Raw genomic sequence first — 17,100 nt, forward strand, 5'->3', positions numbered from 1 at the left:
TATACTTGGCTACTTTGTGATGTCTTGGATTCTGTTTTAAACCTCAATGCATGCAATTCCCTCAACACATATATACCATATCCAGTGATGTTCCAAGGATTAAATTAAGAGTTCATCCTCTGAATGAATAGCACATATGATAAATTATGACCTGGTTCTGAATTCACGGTTTTCACATTAAATGATTGAAATATTTACTATTATTTTCTTGTTTTAGAATTCAAAATAAAATTACTATCCTAAAATATATTTTATTATTTTTATTTTATTTCAATTGATTTAACAACAAATGCAGTATTTTACAATAATATTCGACTGTGTATCCATAAGCTAGAATTTAAAGTCGTTCCCCAATATGTTGGGCTGCTTCTAAAAATTCCCCTTGTTTTATAAACACATACTAAATGATGTATCTTTGTAAAGATATTGATGGAAATTCAATCTGCTCGATGTGTTTTGAGTCTTTTGACAATCTTTTGAACGTTCGATACCTTGCAGCCTCTCAATGAGTGTGGTTCAAGGTGCAGTCGTGCAGATGTAATTTGCGTACATATTGCAGACTACACCATATCTCTAACTGAAGGTTTGTGTCGATGAAGAACGGCTGCTTGTAAGCGTCCTATTGCAGGGCCTTTTATTAAAAGATTTATAATTTGTGTCACCACGTTCGGGGTTTCACCGTTTAGGTTAAATCACAAATAATTTTTTTTTAAAATTAAAAAAAAAATGGAGAATGGCGATGGAAAACAAGAGCCTCATCTACCAATTTGTAACTGTGAACCTGTCACCACGTACAAGGACACCTAAAACATCACAGTTCTTTTTTTTTTTTTCTTTTTTTTTTTTAAAAAAAGAAAAAAGAAAAAGGTCTCTGTACAACATAAAGAGCAACGAAGGAACCAAAAGAATTTTCACATCAGCTGCTACCAAGGTGTTTCATTTCAGATCTAGTGCCTTTATCTCTTGCCGGTACTGCACATAACAGCATAACCAAATCAAACCATGCAAGGCTAAACACTAAAATTGAGCAGAAAGGAATTAATGTCTTTTCAGCAAGCTGTTAAAACTGAATCCGTGTTAGTCAAACTGATATCACGGTGAACATCATCATAAACAAACAAACGGCAATTAGACATGCTCCAACATTTTAAATTAATCATTTAAATAAACTTTCTTGGGTGACTATTGGCATCCACAAGCAAAGGCCTTACGCGTCTAGCAACTCTCTTTAATTCAACAAGTGACAGAGGGGCATAAAGGCTTGAGAGGAAATATTTCAAGGAAAGAAGAACAGTTAAAGTTTTGAAGTGTTGCCAAGCTTTCAAAGCAGATTGTAAAGACCAGACTCATGATAGAATTGGGACCAACTTTGTTTGATGAAATTCCAAAAAATTTCAGCGTGTCAGCAGCAGAAAAGATCCATGTCTTATTAATTGGAAAATAATAGGCTCAATAATATATAGTAAAAGGAATTGCCACTAGAGATCAAAAAATTACCTGAACAGCTCTACTCTTTGTTCAGGACTTTAGGAACTTTGATATATGGCTCCTCATAGCTTGGAATGGCAGCTATCATGGCTTCCCTGTAGAGGAAAATTTGAAATTGGTCAACATATAAGGTGTGTCTAGCAGGAAACTTAAAGAAAAAACCATCTTACCTGTTCTCAAATGTTTCAGGAGAATCGTCACGCAAATTTTCAGTTTCATTATCTGTGAATTTGAAAGAGATTTTAATAACATATTAGAACTACATAACTCGAGGAGTGTCACCAACCAAGCAGCCTTTCCCCGTCTTGACTTTATTTCATGAAACTGAGAACATAAATAAATAAATCTGATGATAAAATTATTTGCTGTAGATAGTTTCCTGATAAGAAATTAGTAACTTATTATCCTATCTAAGGTGTACAAGATGGGTCAAAAGTTCTCCGTTACGGAGCTGTCCCAGGCTACTGCAATTACCAACAAAATTACTTAATTTCCTTCGCCTCTCCCAGATATTGTTTCATGAAACCGTCTAAACCTCAGTAGAATATTGCGAAGAGATGCTAAGGAACATTCCATTTACTATATTGACAGAAGGCAGAAGGATTGTATGATCTTAGAAGTTTCAGCTAGCATCTACTCAAGGATGATTACATATGGTTATTATCTCCACATACACGGCATATCACGAGCATCTAATTGAAAATAATAATTAACCATTTGGGAAAAGCAGTGACACAACCAGAAATTTCCATTTGGAGCCATGATACAAAAAGAAACAAATGATGGACCAAACTAGAATTGGATCCAAATTTTATAAAATTTAAATAATATATTCGTCTTACCAAAAAAAAAAAAAAAAAAGGTTCGCCAGGTAGGCCACGGCTGGGCAGGAGCAATAGTGCGAGAATTCATAACAAATTAAAATGGATAATTCACCAACAACCATATAATCCTCTCATAAGTGATATCAATTAATTTTTGAGCATGTTAGAAAACATATTTACCAAACCTATGTAAATACTTTCAATATGCATCCATGAATAAGGTATGCTTCCACGACTTGTGAAGTAAGAGATGGTAGATAATGTCTTTGAAAAATAACAAAATATAAATAAAAAGACAAACCTGCTCTGATGGCAGGATCAACACTGTTGAGATCAACAGCTTGAAGTTGTCCAAACCTGCCATTGAAAAATTAAAAAGTCCAACCATTTACAATTTAGAATTCTCACCGTCAAAGCCATGCGATAAAAACTTGAAACAAACAAGTCTAATATAAAAGTGTAAACAGGAACGCAAGTACCAGTCAATGACTTGTCGAATTTTAGGGGCAAATTCGTCAACCTAAAAAAAAGAGAGAGAGAAGGAAAAATGAAAACTGAGAGGAGAAAGGGTTAAAAAAGAATAAAAGTGTAGAAAATGAAAAAAAAACCTCATGAGGTGAAAGAGAGATTCGAGCAGTTTCAGCCAAACGAGGAACGTCTGGTGGTTCAAGAGAGGAGGTCGTTGCGGTTGTAGTTGAGCATTCTCTGAAAATGGGCGTTTTTGAAGACCAACTACTGCTTCTTGTTCTTGTATAATTAAAAATGTAATTGCTCTGCTTCTTCGGGGGTGCCACTCCTTTGAGCAGAAGCAAACCCTTGCTTCCCATTTCGTTTGTCTGGGAATTTTCTATCTCTATCTCCAATTCCCCGTTTATCATAACATCACTCTTTAATCTGGGCCCAACTTGTTTTGGACCACCACCTGGCAAACTTCAATCTTGGGCTCGCCCAATAAAAACTCCAATGTCAGCAATTATCTAGTTGATTTTTCAATGAGAAAACCAAAAATAATTCCCGTTTTTATAAAATATAAATTTTATTAGACCTAATTTCTTTTATAATTTGAATCTTATTAGAACATGATGAAATAGGAGGTATGAATTCTGCGCCAACAGAGCTCGGGAGAGAGCGGTTTAGTAAAGATATTTATGTAGTCTATTTTTCCTAATTACACAACTCCGAAAAGCATTATATATCACTAGTCTCTACATCTTTCCTTTCTTACAGAAGTAAAAATTAGATTTTCAATTACATGTGGGATTGATTTGCAAATCAACGTGTTCAGTAAAAAAATTTTACATAAAACAATCAACAATGACATGAGAATCAGCCTTTGTCTTCATCATCTCCTCCTTCATGCATCAGATTATTATTTTTGTCTGCATTGTTGTCCTCAAGATTAAGCAGTTTGGATGGACCAAGTAAGCTCTTTTGATTCTCAATAGTAGAAGGCAGTGCCAACACATATTGCGAGCTCTCGCTAGTGGACACTAATGTAGAGTTGGATCCTGAAGCAGGGGAATGAGAAGAGGAAGCGGAGGTGGAGGTAGGGGCAGAAGTGGAAGTGGGAGTGGGAGTGGGAGTGGAGGCAGATGCAGATACAGATCCCGCAATCGTAACTGGGGCTTCCTCTGTTTCATTTCCTCCACCGCAAGTTCCATCTTTAGCACCACCTACAGCCAAAATTATTTATTTGTAGACAAATATCATAATCTGAAAGCAAGAAATCTATTTTACAGATGCAATTCAAGGCTGGAGGAAAACTGTTTCAATAAGGAATCAAAAATTTCTTATAATACATGAAGAGGATGCAGAATCAGGCAACTAGCAACCTGATACAACAATTTTCAAACAGTAAAATCTCAAAAGCCAAAATTTATCATTTAGTGAGGTCATTTTCTTGAACTGAATGAGTCCCAGATGGTTTAAAGAAGAAGAAGAAGAAATCATTAAGTGGGAAGAATAACCTGTCTGAGTAGTGATAGTCATCTGTATGCTTGCCGTTGTTGACACAGAAGAAGTTCCAAGTCCTTTTTTCATCTTCGACTGTACAAAACAACCACAAAAACATGATACATTACTCTTGCATCACCTAATTACCAAAAACTATGCAAATGATCTTCTCTGTTCTCTTTCAACATGCTTTTTTATGCAGAGTCCGTTTCTCTTTCAACATGCATTTTTAAGCAGAGTTTTCTCTGTTTCTCTTTCAACATGCATTCACTATAAATCTATGTAGCCCTGCTCATGTTTTCATGCAAATGTAGTATACTCTTATGTTTAAAGAAATCAGTCACTCCCCTGTCTTCAATGGTAAAACCGTAAAAGGACTCAAAGATCTCTAAATTGTTGGCTCTAAATAAAAAGAAGGGGCAAAAGAACTAGTAAGGACTCTTTGGAGCCTAGCATGTTTTAAAAGAATGCAATTTACATTTGGACAAATAAAAGAACACCAAAAGGCCAATTAGTTTACAAACCTTCACATTTTCTTCACAATGCTTTACGACAACTGAGATGTTTGCACAACGGCCTTGTAACAATGTGTAAGCCCACAAAAGAAGCTTCCGAGGAATGCTTAGATCAAGAATTTCGACCCCATCAGTCCCTGGCTGAAATTGTGCTTCTGTTGCTAACCAAGATGGCACAAAATAAAGGTTAACACCAGACACAGGTGTTACACAGGAGCTCTCCCGATAGAAATTGTAAGAACTTTTAAGTAAAGAATTGGCAGTGTCTAAATTTTCATCCAAAGCTTTCTTGATTATTATATTCTTAATTTTCGACAACACCAGATTCCACTTTGTTTCAAGAATTTTCAAGTGAGTTTTGTCCTCAAATGATGAATTCCATATCTCATTTGTTTGTAGATCAACACAAAGCAACTGCCTATTTTCCACACCATTGTCTGATGAGTTAGGAGGTTGAATTTCACTAGTGGGCACAGAATATGATGGAGTGATCAACGCCAAGCTAACTATAAGACATCGACACCAAGCAACAGATGCATGCCTGCAGACTTTTGCACAGTTACTATTAGACAACTTTGGATTCTTGAAACGCTTTCGAATCTTCTCATTTATTGCCTCGAGAGTTTCCAGCTTGCCCTTCCTTTCCAGTGATACAATATATTGGTGGAGATATCTGAATTAACGTAGTTGATTGTTAGAGATGCATGTAACTATTAGACTATGCATTGACTGATGAAAATCTGCAGTAGCACTTTAAATTTCAAACATAAATAGAACGACAGAAAAAGTCTACTGCCCTACATGAACTAGATCTGCAACATTCCAGACCCAGATTGTTGGAAACTTGATACTTCAGAATTTGGATGTGCTATGAATAATGATAGCAGAAATACAGAAAGGCTTCAATTAGAATATTAGAAGGTTCCTCAAAAAGCAGAAAGATTTTGGGTTTGGACAAGGGGTAGAATATACACACTGGACAGCAAGACTGAAATCTTACCTATTTGTCTATGGGACTTTAGTATCAGATTTGGATAGAGGGAAGTTGGTACTAGATTAACAAGTAAACTTGAACAGTTTCTAAAGTAAGCATGGGAATCAGGGCCAAGACTCTAAACACTTCTTTTGTTCTAGTGCCTCAGGGATGGGGAGAGGGCACAGTAGAACTGGTTATGCAAATTATGGGGAAAAATGCCATTATGACATTATTTGGATTAGGATGCTTTCAGTAGTAATAGCCTCGTTGAACTATATGTCAACTATAATTAGGATCTCTTAAGAATGAAAATTACCCATAAAGGCTGCTTTCTGATATTTCTGGACTCTTGATCTCTGGCGCACCACATATCTCTGGCCATAAGTTCCCCTGTTCCATGAACAAAGCAAAGATCTTCTCCAATTGATGCTCAGAACTGCTTGCAGCAATAGAACCAGCAGCCTCTGCCTGATTCATGGATGAAAGTAAGGCCCTGATGTACCTCCCTAGTGCCACTGGAACAAGATCTTCAATGCACAACGAAAACTGGGTTCAAAATTGAAGTTAGATGCCACTTTAACTGCTGGAATTAATATCATCATTTGGATTAAAGTTATTGAAGCACACAACCTCCAATTACACCAAATTATAATATTTTAAATCAAAATATAATTTAATGGTGCCTGCATACAAAGCCCTTTTTCCGCTAGAAAACAGTTTACAACATAAAAGTTCTCTCAATTTTCAATGAAGCATGAGCTTGCAAGGAATTTATTTTCCTAGAATTTACATTGATGCATTTATAAAAATGAAGTGGTTACTTAGACTTTTTTTGCAAAATACCATAAACTTCTTTAATAGTACAAGGGATGACTTATTACCCTTTTATCTGCCTTAAGAGAGACATAAGCTCGCTCAAGAGTACAGATGTCTCCAGTCTCTTCCAACAGTTTCAGGTAGAATAACAAGTACTTGCGTATACAAGTAATAAATTTTCGAGAACTTTCAGGTAAATTAACTTCAAGGACCTTTTTGTTCCCTGTCAATCCTGCCATCTTGCGCCTGATATACACAAAAAAAAACAAAAGATGCTTAGAACATGACATTCACAGTAAATGTTACAAATGGGTTTTCTGGACACCACATAATAAGACACAACTCACTTTTTCTTCTTACATAGCATCCAAAAAAAAGACGACCTTTTAAAGGAGATCATTTTGCATGTATGTGACAGTGTTTGCATATCGAAAGATGTTATTTCCAGCCTTTGAATACATTTTGGTATTTACTTACTGTATGACGTCAATTTCAAATTTCCTCCATTTATCACTGCAAATTCCTACAGGCAGAGATCCAGTTGCCATTAATCTCAACTACTTATTTGATACATGAACACTCTCCAGATCCTATCCTCTGGTAAGTTATAACCACCAGATGTTTGTGCCTTCGAATTGCAATGATTTCAGTCCTTGGGGTGTCCAAAACCAACATAAATAGTTCGAAGTATAGAAAGAGAATATGTGAACATGATCATACCTTCCTTTTTTAACCAAGCCATCGATCTCCCACATGTTTATCGTAAATGATGACCTAGAAGATTTGAAACAAAAGGAGAGTTCATCCTTTGCCTTCTCCAAGTCACCAGATTCACCCCTCTTATACAGCCCCTGAGAGAGCATATATCTAGCCTTATGAAAATGTTTGAGATCCCCTTCAACACAAACTTCCAGGGCAGAAAGGCAATCATTGTAAAGCATGTGCCAAGCCTCTTCCATTTGAATCAATTCCTTAACTTTTGTATCCTCAGCACGAGGACTTCCATCCTTTATAACTTCTGGCAAATGCAGAATTTCAGGATTCACTTTACTAAATATGTCCAAAACAGCATCCTTCGTGGATTGACTATAGGAATATACCGAAATTATCTGGAATGAAACCAAATAACAATAATAATCAAGACAAAAGAGATGTGTCAAGTAAATCGAAGAACAAAAAGATGAAAATCATTGAAGTTCAAGTGCTCCACAAAAAAACAATAACTAATAGTTGCTAATTGATCTAAAACTTTAATATAAACCTTACCAGATATAATTAGGATTTGAAAAAATAAAATAAAATAAAATAAAACTATTCCAAAATGAAATTGGGTTTCAAAGACCTTTAAAGCCTCCAAATTCTGTTTTCCAAAAGTGCAAAGCAACTTTAAGCGAGAAGCGTGCATCCTATAGATAGGATCCACAGCTGACGGATTCAAAGCAATAGCCTTATCATAATATAATAATGATATCTCATGTGAGTATCCAAGCTTTTCACTGAGTTTCCCCATATAAAATGCATATGACCAATCCTCCCTGTACAATAGAGGGATTCAGTTAACTATATAAATTATATACAATCAGAAAATCAATGAGGAAAGAAGAAATACTTGTGGACGAAGGCTTTCTTAAAATGTTTGAATGAGTTTTCACAGAACGTCTTCCACGCAGCATCCTTAGAGGGAATGACTGATCGTTGATCATAAAATGGTACCACGTTTTGCAGGCTGTCATAGTATACTAATGCCAATAACTCATGTATCTCACACTGGAATCACACAAAAATTCACAATGGTTAACAACAATATACTAATCAAGAAAATAATCCATTTCATTCCATGATATCCCAGAGAGTATGATTAATATTCAGGACACCACAGAAGCACCTACATCACAGATTTTAGAGTCATTGTTATTACTTTATTAATAAGTCCTCCAATTAGACAAATGTATCTGCCTTTTAAAGTACACTAAGTTGCCACATTATATAACCTGAATTGATTCCTAAAGCTATGTATCATCATATATGCATATGCTTTGGGGACGTGCTTTGACATGTTGCTATTATCTAGCAAGCCATGTGTTACAGAGGTGAAATACAGATTTGAGGGCCAAGATTGAACATTATGCTGACCAACATTACTAAGCATAGGCACCATGTTGGTCAAACCTGCTGAGCTGACGTTTTTGCCAAAGCCAAACTCATCAATAGACAACGCCTACTCCTCCTTCGACTTGTCTCAACTCTCTGAGGTAAAGTAGCATTTTTCCTCCATCCTGTTACATTTATGTGCTTACTACCATCATTTAGCAACAAATCTACCTCCTGTTTTTTATAAAACCAAGAAAAAATAAAATTATTGACAGTGACCAGGAACATTTAAAAACATCCCAAATCAAGATTCATCATAATTATACAATATTCAAGATTGAAATGACAAACAAAACTAAATCTTGCCTCATCATATATATTTGCAAGTCTTTGCCAACTCTCAAAACGCATAGGATTGTACAAGAGATCAAATTTGAAAAGATTAGCATTTTGCTGTACAAAATCTTCCCCTTCTTTTGTGAGTACAAAGCCAGGCCATTTATCAGTTGTACTCATCTCCTCCGCCTGAGCTAGAAAATAATACAAGTTGTGATATACCTCCAAATATGGCTCAGAGCTGCAGCAAATTCGTTGCACAAGCAAATATAAGACATTCCTCAATAATTAGAAAAGATCTACAATTTTAAGCACAATTTGAAAAAAAAAAAAAAAAAGCTTATCCAATGGATACAAACAAAAAATATGTGCACCAATACAACTATACCTCCCAAATGATGGTAGCTTGTAATGTTTGAGGTTTCCCATATCAGGGAATATTGTCTTCATTACGCTTTCAAGGTACCCATCATATCCTGCCTCATCTGAGAGTTTATCTTCACACAAATCAGGATCATCTAAGAATTTGTCTATCGCATTTCCAGCCAAAACATCTTCTGGTGGTTGTGGAAAGTGTTTGCGTATAGCTCTTAACACTCTACGAAGTTTGACCAACCCAGTTCTCTGGGACATAAGCATATGTTAGCTAGACATTACAAGAAAGTAAAGTTAAACAAAAGTTGAATGAGAAAGAGAGACAGAAAGTACTTACAGAAGAATCCTTAGCATATGGCAGTACATACTGAAAAACATCAGCACATTGTTCCTTGGTCTGGTATTCTCCACGACTAGTATTCTTGTGCATTACTAAATCATCCTCATAGGAGGAATCAGACCTAAGATTTAGACCATATAAGCAGAAAAAGCACTGTTCCAAAGCATTATCAAGTGTTAGTTCAAGTTCCTCCCTTTCAGATTCAGTGAGTTCATCTCCACAATCAACATCATTACTATTTTTTTCTCCTTTTTTAATAGTATCATCATCATCATGCCATTCACATTCTACTTGTGAATTTTTTTTCTCTATGCTCAAAAGACATGCCGTGTCACTGGAAGTAATCCTTTCAGAATCATCCTTCTTCACAGCAATATTTCCACTGGTTTCAGCCCCACCCATTTCCAAATCCAGTGCATCTGATCTCAATGCTTGAGGTGCTTTGACATGAGTATTAGGAGAAAGCTGCTGGCCATGTTCTGGCTTTTCCTTGTTTGAAGAGTTCATGTTAGATTTCAGTTTAATATTCAAGGCAAAGAGATGTTTTATTGCAAATTTAAGAAATGTTCCTTCTTCCCCTTCACCACCCTCGCCTGCACAGCAGAGCCCATACTCAGCAAGCAAGTCATGGATTGCCACAATTAAATCAACCTGAGAAAACAGAGCACATAAAGTTGAAAAAGGAGGAAAAAGTAAGCAAAAGAAATAATTTACAAGTGGTCAACTCAAAGACTAAGGTAAACTCACTTGAGTTTTAACAGGTACTGTAGGGTTAAGGTGTTGAATCTTGCAGAAAGCAGTGGCTGCATCAACAAAGCAGCATTCTACCTTCTGGTCAGTTTGATCAACAATTACCGGACCAGAAGATTTCTTACAGAGAAAATTGCTTGCCACATTGCACATGACTGCCAGCAGCAATGATTGAATATCAGAAATGCTGCTCAATGGAACAACAAAGCCATTCTGCAAGCATATAATGTATAACTGTGTTAAATAGCATTTTAAATATAATATAAATGTTAAAAGACGAAATAAATCCATACAATTTAAATTATAAAAGCCCACACAGTGGATGAGAACTTCGTTATGCAAAAAAATGAACCTTCACTCATCCCGCTACGAAAGAGAGCTATGAAAACGCATCTCAAACATCTTTTCGTTACTGATCTATTTGATCTGGCTATCTCCAACAAGTTCAAAGATCTCTCCTCTACGTCGCTCTCTCCCGACTGAACTATTGGTGGGAGGCCTAACGACTGCTGTTGAGAAGAGGAATTGTTTGATTCTTTCACATCAGATGCTTAGCGGGTCAAACACTCATTAAGTACCCATTCATCAAGTAGCCAAAGGACTAGTCTATTAGGAGATGATGCCTAACTGCTCTTTTAAATGCAAGACCTAACTTTTCTTTATTCAATGAGAGATCATAAAATCTCTTTAAGCTAGGTGACAATTTAATTTTCCTCTCCCATTTCATAGGTGAGGTCTCTATAGTTTTAAGAAAAATGAACATAAAAGGAACCGAAATGACAAACAGAAAGAATATTTCTCATTGCTAATGTCTTTTGGCATGACATCATAACAGACACAGTAGAAAAATCAATTTACAAAAATGTAAGGGAAAAAGTTGATATGCTCATCTTAAGAAACCTTTTCCATTACAATAGTTCAAATTTGTCTGGAAGGATCTAAAAACACTGATGTCCATGGATAATTAAGAAAGATATTATCACTCCATAGATGCTATTTTCAGAAACTCACAATTGAAGGACACAAGTTTTATTTTCTTCAAAGAAAGGACCGTTAATGGTGATATACTGTTAAATCAAACTGTAGAAAGGATACTGATTTAATTAACCAAAGACTATTAAGTTTAAAACACAAGAAGAAAGTCAAACATTAAAAAAATTCGGTGGCCAATGAGCCACATTGCCTACAAGGCTAGCACCAGTCTGTACCTGGCTTGTCTAATGCTTGGCTGCACCTTACTTAGCGGGCGCAGCCTATTGCCACCAATGGTCCAGGGCCCAGGGTACCAACCATGATTTTTTTCTTTTGAATTTTTAATTTTTAATAAAAAGATTTGGTGAACTTGAACTTTTCTTTTTCCTTTTTTATAATTTTTTATATTTAAGTCAACATCGTTTTTTCATTTACTTCTGTTATCAAATTTCTGGGATACTTTATGTCATTTCATTATTACACAGTTAAATATAATGGTCAAATACAATTAAACTATCCCTTTATAAAGAAAATGTAAATTGTGTCCTCTAACTGTGAGTTTCTGAAAACAATGTTTGCTGAGTGATAATGTCTCTTAAGAAAAAGAAACTATGAGGTTTAATTCTTTGGCAACTTATAAGCGAGAAGCATTCCAACATCTCCCATAGGAAGGAATGATATGATCAATATAGGATCTCTTTTCACAAAATAGTGATAATCTAAATTCTGTTTATGTTATTTATATTCGTGACTCTTACTTTCATATGATCTTTCAGAATAAAATGATTTCAAGGGAAAAGAAACATAGATACTTTGAAGTACTTTGAGATTCTAAAGGACTTTAGAAGAATAAACAGTGACTTACAGGATCTCCAGATTGCTCAATAAAGCTCTTCACTTGTGATACACATTGCAGAATTGCCTTCACTTCCTCCGCAACCAAGTGATTCCAATGCCTGATTGAATTTTCCCTTGCTACTATATCTGAAGAAGAATGCCTTTTTGACCCTGACTTCTGATGGAAGTGTTTGCATGAAGCAATACTGACATCCATACCAGAAACAGCCATAACTATTTGCAACTTCCGCCAGTGACATTTGAGATACACCTCGCTGTTCATTGGCTTTGTCTTCTTACACATTTTAATTAACATGTCTAAAGCTGATAGTTCAACAGATGTAATCCCTTCCTCTTTTTCATCAGCAGCAGGTGAAGGTAATAGATCAAGGTAAACATTTTTGGCCGAAAATAGGAGTGGAGAAAGCAGGTTCACACACTCCATATACATTTCCTTCTCAATCATCTCACCTAGAGTCTTCTCCAGCAAGAAATCAACCTCTAATAAATTAATTTGATGAAGAATCCTTTCAATACTTAACTCTTTAATGATTTTGCAGTGTGGCAGGTGGATCAAACGTAGAGAATTCTTCATATTTCCTTTTTTTTCCATCAATGACAAGGAAATACAAAATTGTTCATGAGCTTTTGACTTGTTACCATCCAAAAGAGACAATTGCCCATTCAACCAGAAGTACCTAACCCAGAGGGAACTTTTATTGCTCAATAAGGAATTGTCGACAAGTGAATCCTGGAAAATTGAATTAGAAGTTGATACTCGATCAGCATCTTGTAACCTCTCCTTTAAATAGCAACTTCCATTCCCTGATATGCTAGTCAAGTGAAAAGGATAATTCAAAGCTACAGATTCAATTATCTTACAGAGATGATAGGATGCCTCTGACATGAATTCAGATCGCTTGGAAACATTGGAAGGAGATGACCCAAGGTCATAATACAACTCAGCAAAAAATAGACTACATTCAGGGCTCCTATCCTGACCCCAATGTCTGGTCAACTTCTCCAACTCTAAAAATTTGAAAATTGCATCATGGCACATAAGGCTTTTAGTTGCAGCATGTTCTAGAAGCAAGTGACCCATATGGTACGCACCATAATTATTTGAGGTTTCTCTCACAAATTTAGTAACTTCATGACATTCAGTCTGCAATGAATTACCTTGATCAGGGCAGGAAACCACACAATTAGCATGATCACCATTTTTAGTTCCTGGTCCCATGATAAAAGATTCAAGAAATTGAATGACATCTTTGGCCAGATCCTTGTCGGTACTAAAATCTACTTCTTCTTTCCCAGGTTTACGACTCCTAAGCCTTTCTAGACGAGTACTCCGCCTCTCCAATGGTTGTTCTTCAAAAAGATTCGCTTCCTTTTCTTTATTGATGCTTCTTCTTTCAGAGTTACACTCAGCAAGGGGCATGCTTTCAACCATTTGGGTTGTGTTAACTCCTTTCTTTTCCCTGATCTCCATGGCTATTTCTGAACTGGAAGGAAAGTGTAGAGCTAATCTTATATCACCTGATCTGTATCCTTTCCCAGCTCCCATCTCAGAATCACACCTATTCAATGGAAGTAGGATTTCCAAGAGTGCATCAGCCAGAGCTGCCCAGGAAGCTTCTGCCATGCACAGTTCTATATTCTGGTTTAGCTTTTTATGAGCAAGACCTTCATCAAGATTTTCATCTGCTGCTTTTCTCTTATCAAGAAATTTAAGTCGCACATGTTTAGGTTCCAACTTATCTATACCCCTTGGAGCATATGGAACTGGTTCTGACTCTTCTATAGTATTTTTCACTTTCAAGGCACGAGAATGTGATGGCCAATGCCTCAAAATTAACTCTGCAACAGAAAGACATGCAACCTCATCACCAATAGCAATGAGGACTTCCAATAGTTTCTCCATGCAATTCCCTGCACAAGTCATCAGGCAGAATAGATAAACTTCTAGTGCACATCAGGAAATGTATTTCAGTTAAAGACGATAAATGTAAAATCCAAAAAGCACAAAACTATGTTGCTCAATACAAAATAACAATTGTCAAATACTTAGATAATTAAAAGCTTACAGTTATTGGGGCTGCACAAAAGCCCTTGCTCAAATGCCCAACGTGAAATACTCAGTAAACCCATTGAGCATGCCAATGTTCCTAACTGGTTCCAAACAACAGAATCCTTGGTGTCAATTTCTACAGCTTGAAGATAACAATGTAGTGCACTCTCATAATGACCAGAACCTTGTTGAAGGAAAACAGCAGCAAGGTTCTTCAATGCCAAAAATCTGTAAAGAAATACATTTTAAGAAAAAGATGACTGATCCAGATACTTACAGCAAAATAAAACTAAGAAAATTACACAATTAACTGAAAGTATTGATTTGACATGATTACCAACAGCCAGTCACTGATTCTAACTAAAGAACAGCATGGCAAGAGATTATATTAACCAGGTCTAAAGCCCTTATAAACAGAGGGGGAAGTGAGAAATTAGAACTCAACAAAAGCAGACAGATCCACGTAGTGCTAACCTGAGCTGCAACAGATGACCATCACTGGCTTTACCATCCACCTGGATCACAAAGAATGATGTCGATAATAAACTCTAATCATAATACACAACGCAACAGACAGCATGGAAATTTCCAGGATGAAAAATAAAATATATACTTGAGCATTGGAAATCAGAGGATTTTTTAGAACAGATTCTAACAATTCTCGAGCCTTGTCAAATTCTTTAGACTGTAACTTGAGAAGTCCTTCGTGGTAAGTTTGTGAAAGATGAAATTCCTGTAAAACTATTCAGATAATAAATTAGCCTCACAGAATGGTGAGTAAAAACAGTATGTACAGAACTCACAGAAGAAAGAAAAATTGTCAAATGCATAAAAAAATAAAAAAAATAAAAAAAAAACCCTAAAACCAAAACGAACCAGTAAAATTCGACACATAATTTCATGAACAAGCATTGTTTCTCCATAATTTAGTCGACAAAATAAAACAAGAGTTACTACATTCGCAACAAATAGGAAGAGCATTAGACATGCCTGGGCTTCTTTAGTAGGCGCTAATGGTTCCCATTGGCCTCTAGAGTCCGTGTCGTTAATAGCAGTGATTGAGAACTGGAATTCAACAACAATTTAAATCAAAATCCGATAAACAATACTTCAATGATTTATTAACGACTAAAGCAAGCAACAACAACGCTGAAAAAAACAAAAAACACCGTACCATTTCGGCCTGACTTGCGCCTGACCTCTTTTATTTCGTTTGCTTCAGAGTTTAGGCGGGTTGGACGTTGGAGTACAATTACCTCTGTTTGGGTTTTTGCTCCATCCAATTTACCCTTTGCTCTCATAGTCTCTTAATTTTTTTATGTACTTGAGAAAAATTCCCATTCGCATCGTCATTTAATTTTAATACAAAGTTAAATTCTTGACAACCCTGTGGTTTGATTTGAGAACCTTTTTTCCTCCAACGTTGTGAAAATAACGCTGACACCCCAAATAAAAAGTATCAGGTATAACCGTGAGGGTAGAAAAGATATTTTGAAAAACAGTTAGAAGTGAGTGACCATTGTACATTTAAGTATAACACATTCAAAATGATATCATTCCCCCAAATTTTTAATCATTTTTTATTGTCGATTGTCTCGTTAAAGATAATAAATTCAAAATGATCGATTCAATCATCTTTTTATCGTCAATTGTGTCATTAAAGATAACACATTCAAAATAATCGATCATTCACCAAAATTTTCAATCATTTTTTATTGTCAATTGTCTCGTTAAAGATAACACATTCAAAATGATCGATCGATCGTTCGTCAAAATTTTCAATCATTTTTCATTGTCAATTGTCTCATTAAAATTTCAATCGTTTCAATCAAAAATTTTCATTTGTTTGTTGTTGACAACTATTTAGCTAAAAGTTTCAGCCATTTAGTAAAAAATGCTAACAATTTATGCACAATATCTTTTTTAACTTTGAACTATTATATATAACTAATGAAGACATCAATATGAAGTTCAGAGTAAAACCATTAAGTTTTTTTATGCTAAACATCATTAAAGACATTGTAATAGCTAATCCGATCAATTTGTATCTTCTAGTGGGAACAAAAAATACGTTCATTTATGTTTTTAGTTCATCATTTTTTTATTTTTTTATAATTACTAAGGTGTCTGAATTAGTTTACGTGTACCTTAAGGTCAAATAAATAAATAAAATGATAAATACTAAAATATAGTAATTATGTTCTTAAAAAAAATTGTGCATGTTGCCTAACTCCTTAATGTTATGAAAGTGAATTTTATTAAGTTTGAAGATTCCCTTCCCAATCGCGCCATAAGACCGATATATCATTTAACAAAACAATTCATATTATCATAAAATTTTCATTAAGTAAATTTAATTAATAACAAAACTTCTACTAGGCTGCATACTTGTTCTTAATAATGTGTTCTTTCCAAATCACCAAAAGGTCGTGGGCTTATGGTGTACGGATTTGTTGATTATGACTGGACAAGGCGCCATTCAGTGCCCGCTCAAGGGCTAGTCCAGTAAGGCAATTGCCTTGGGTTAGGCCCACCTTGATTCAAGGCTTCGTTAGTCGTTACAAATATCTATCTAAGAATTTTTCAAATTTAATCCACTTTTTTTTTTTTTTTCAAATTAAGTTAAAAACATATTTAATTTCTTTAAAAAAAGGCTCACTCAATATTGTCTGTTTCCTCATTAAATATCATTAAATTTCTTCATATTCTTCTTTTATAATATAGTATTATTACTTACAGATTTTTTGTTTATACTT

At 35.3% G+C, this 17,100-nt stretch overlaps 2 protein-coding genes across 2 annotated transcripts; both read right to left on the reverse strand.

Annotated features, from left to right (window-relative positions):
- Positions 1 to 878: 878 nt before the first annotated feature.
- LOC116133606 (glutamyl-tRNA(Gln) amidotransferase subunit C, chloroplastic/mitochondrial) lies at positions 879 to 3,139 on the reverse strand. The gene is made up of 6 exons (XM_031419280.1): positions 2,921 to 3,139; positions 2,792 to 2,832; positions 2,614 to 2,669; positions 1,659 to 1,710; positions 1,498 to 1,583; positions 879 to 972 (listed from the first exon to the last, which is right to left on the reverse strand). The coding sequence occupies exons 1-5, from the start codon at positions 3,137 to 3,139 to the stop codon at positions 1,508 to 1,510; spliced, it is 444 nt and encodes a 147-aa protein (XP_031275140.1). The 3' UTR covers positions 879 to 972; positions 1,498 to 1,507.
- A 334-nt stretch (positions 3,140 to 3,473) lies between these two features.
- Positions 3,474 to 15,645, reverse strand: LOC116133621 (calcineurin-binding protein 1). The gene is made up of 19 exons (XM_031419298.1): positions 15,519 to 15,645; positions 15,335 to 15,409; positions 14,958 to 15,077; positions 14,819 to 14,859; positions 14,361 to 14,572; positions 12,302 to 14,205; positions 10,462 to 10,677; positions 9,712 to 10,365; positions 9,388 to 9,623; positions 9,030 to 9,240; positions 8,742 to 8,897; positions 8,182 to 8,339; positions 7,915 to 8,107; positions 7,293 to 7,681; positions 6,638 to 6,818; positions 6,073 to 6,302; positions 4,790 to 5,453; positions 4,280 to 4,358; positions 3,474 to 3,985 (listed from the first exon to the last, which is right to left on the reverse strand). The coding sequence occupies exons 1-19, from the start codon at positions 15,519 to 15,521 to the stop codon at positions 3,639 to 3,641; spliced, it is 6,069 nt and encodes a 2,022-aa protein (XP_031275158.1). The 5' UTR covers positions 15,522 to 15,645; the 3' UTR covers positions 3,474 to 3,638.
- Positions 15,646 to 17,100: the final 1,455 nt, after the last annotated feature.

This window comes from Pistacia vera, unplaced genomic scaffold, assembly GCF_008641045.1.
Source record: "Pistacia vera cultivar Batoury unplaced genomic scaffold, PisVer_v2 Contig271, whole genome shotgun sequence".
NCBI classification, from domain to species: domain Eukaryota; kingdom Viridiplantae; phylum Streptophyta; class Magnoliopsida; order Sapindales; family Anacardiaceae; genus Pistacia; species Pistacia vera.

What these genes read in the sequence shown, in the direction of transcription:
- LOC116133606 (XM_031419280.1), bottom strand. Translation starts at nt 3,139, where the DNA reads ATGGGAAGCAAGGGTTTGCTTCTGCTCAAAGGAGTGGCACCCCCGAAG. An exon ending in TGATCCTGCCATCAGAGCAG is followed by an intron (nt 1,711 to 2,613) that starts GTTTGTCTTTTT and finishes TCAAATTCACAG; the next exon opens with ATAATGAAACTGAAAATTTG. An exon ending in CCTGAAACATTTGAGAACAG is followed by an intron (nt 1,584 to 1,658) that starts GTAAGATGGTTT and finishes TTTCCTCTACAG; the next exon opens with GGAAGCCATGATAGCTGCCA.
- LOC116133621 (XM_031419298.1), bottom strand. An exon ending in CTCTTAAGGCAGATAAAAGG is followed by an intron (nt 6,303 to 6,637) that starts GTAATAAGTCAT and finishes TTTTGAACCCAG; the next exon opens with TTTTCGTTGTGCATTGAAGA. An exon ending in TCAGAAAGCAGCCTTTATGG is followed by an intron (nt 5,454 to 6,072) that starts GTAATTTTCATT and finishes ACGTTAATTCAG; the next exon opens with ATATCTCCACCAATATATTG.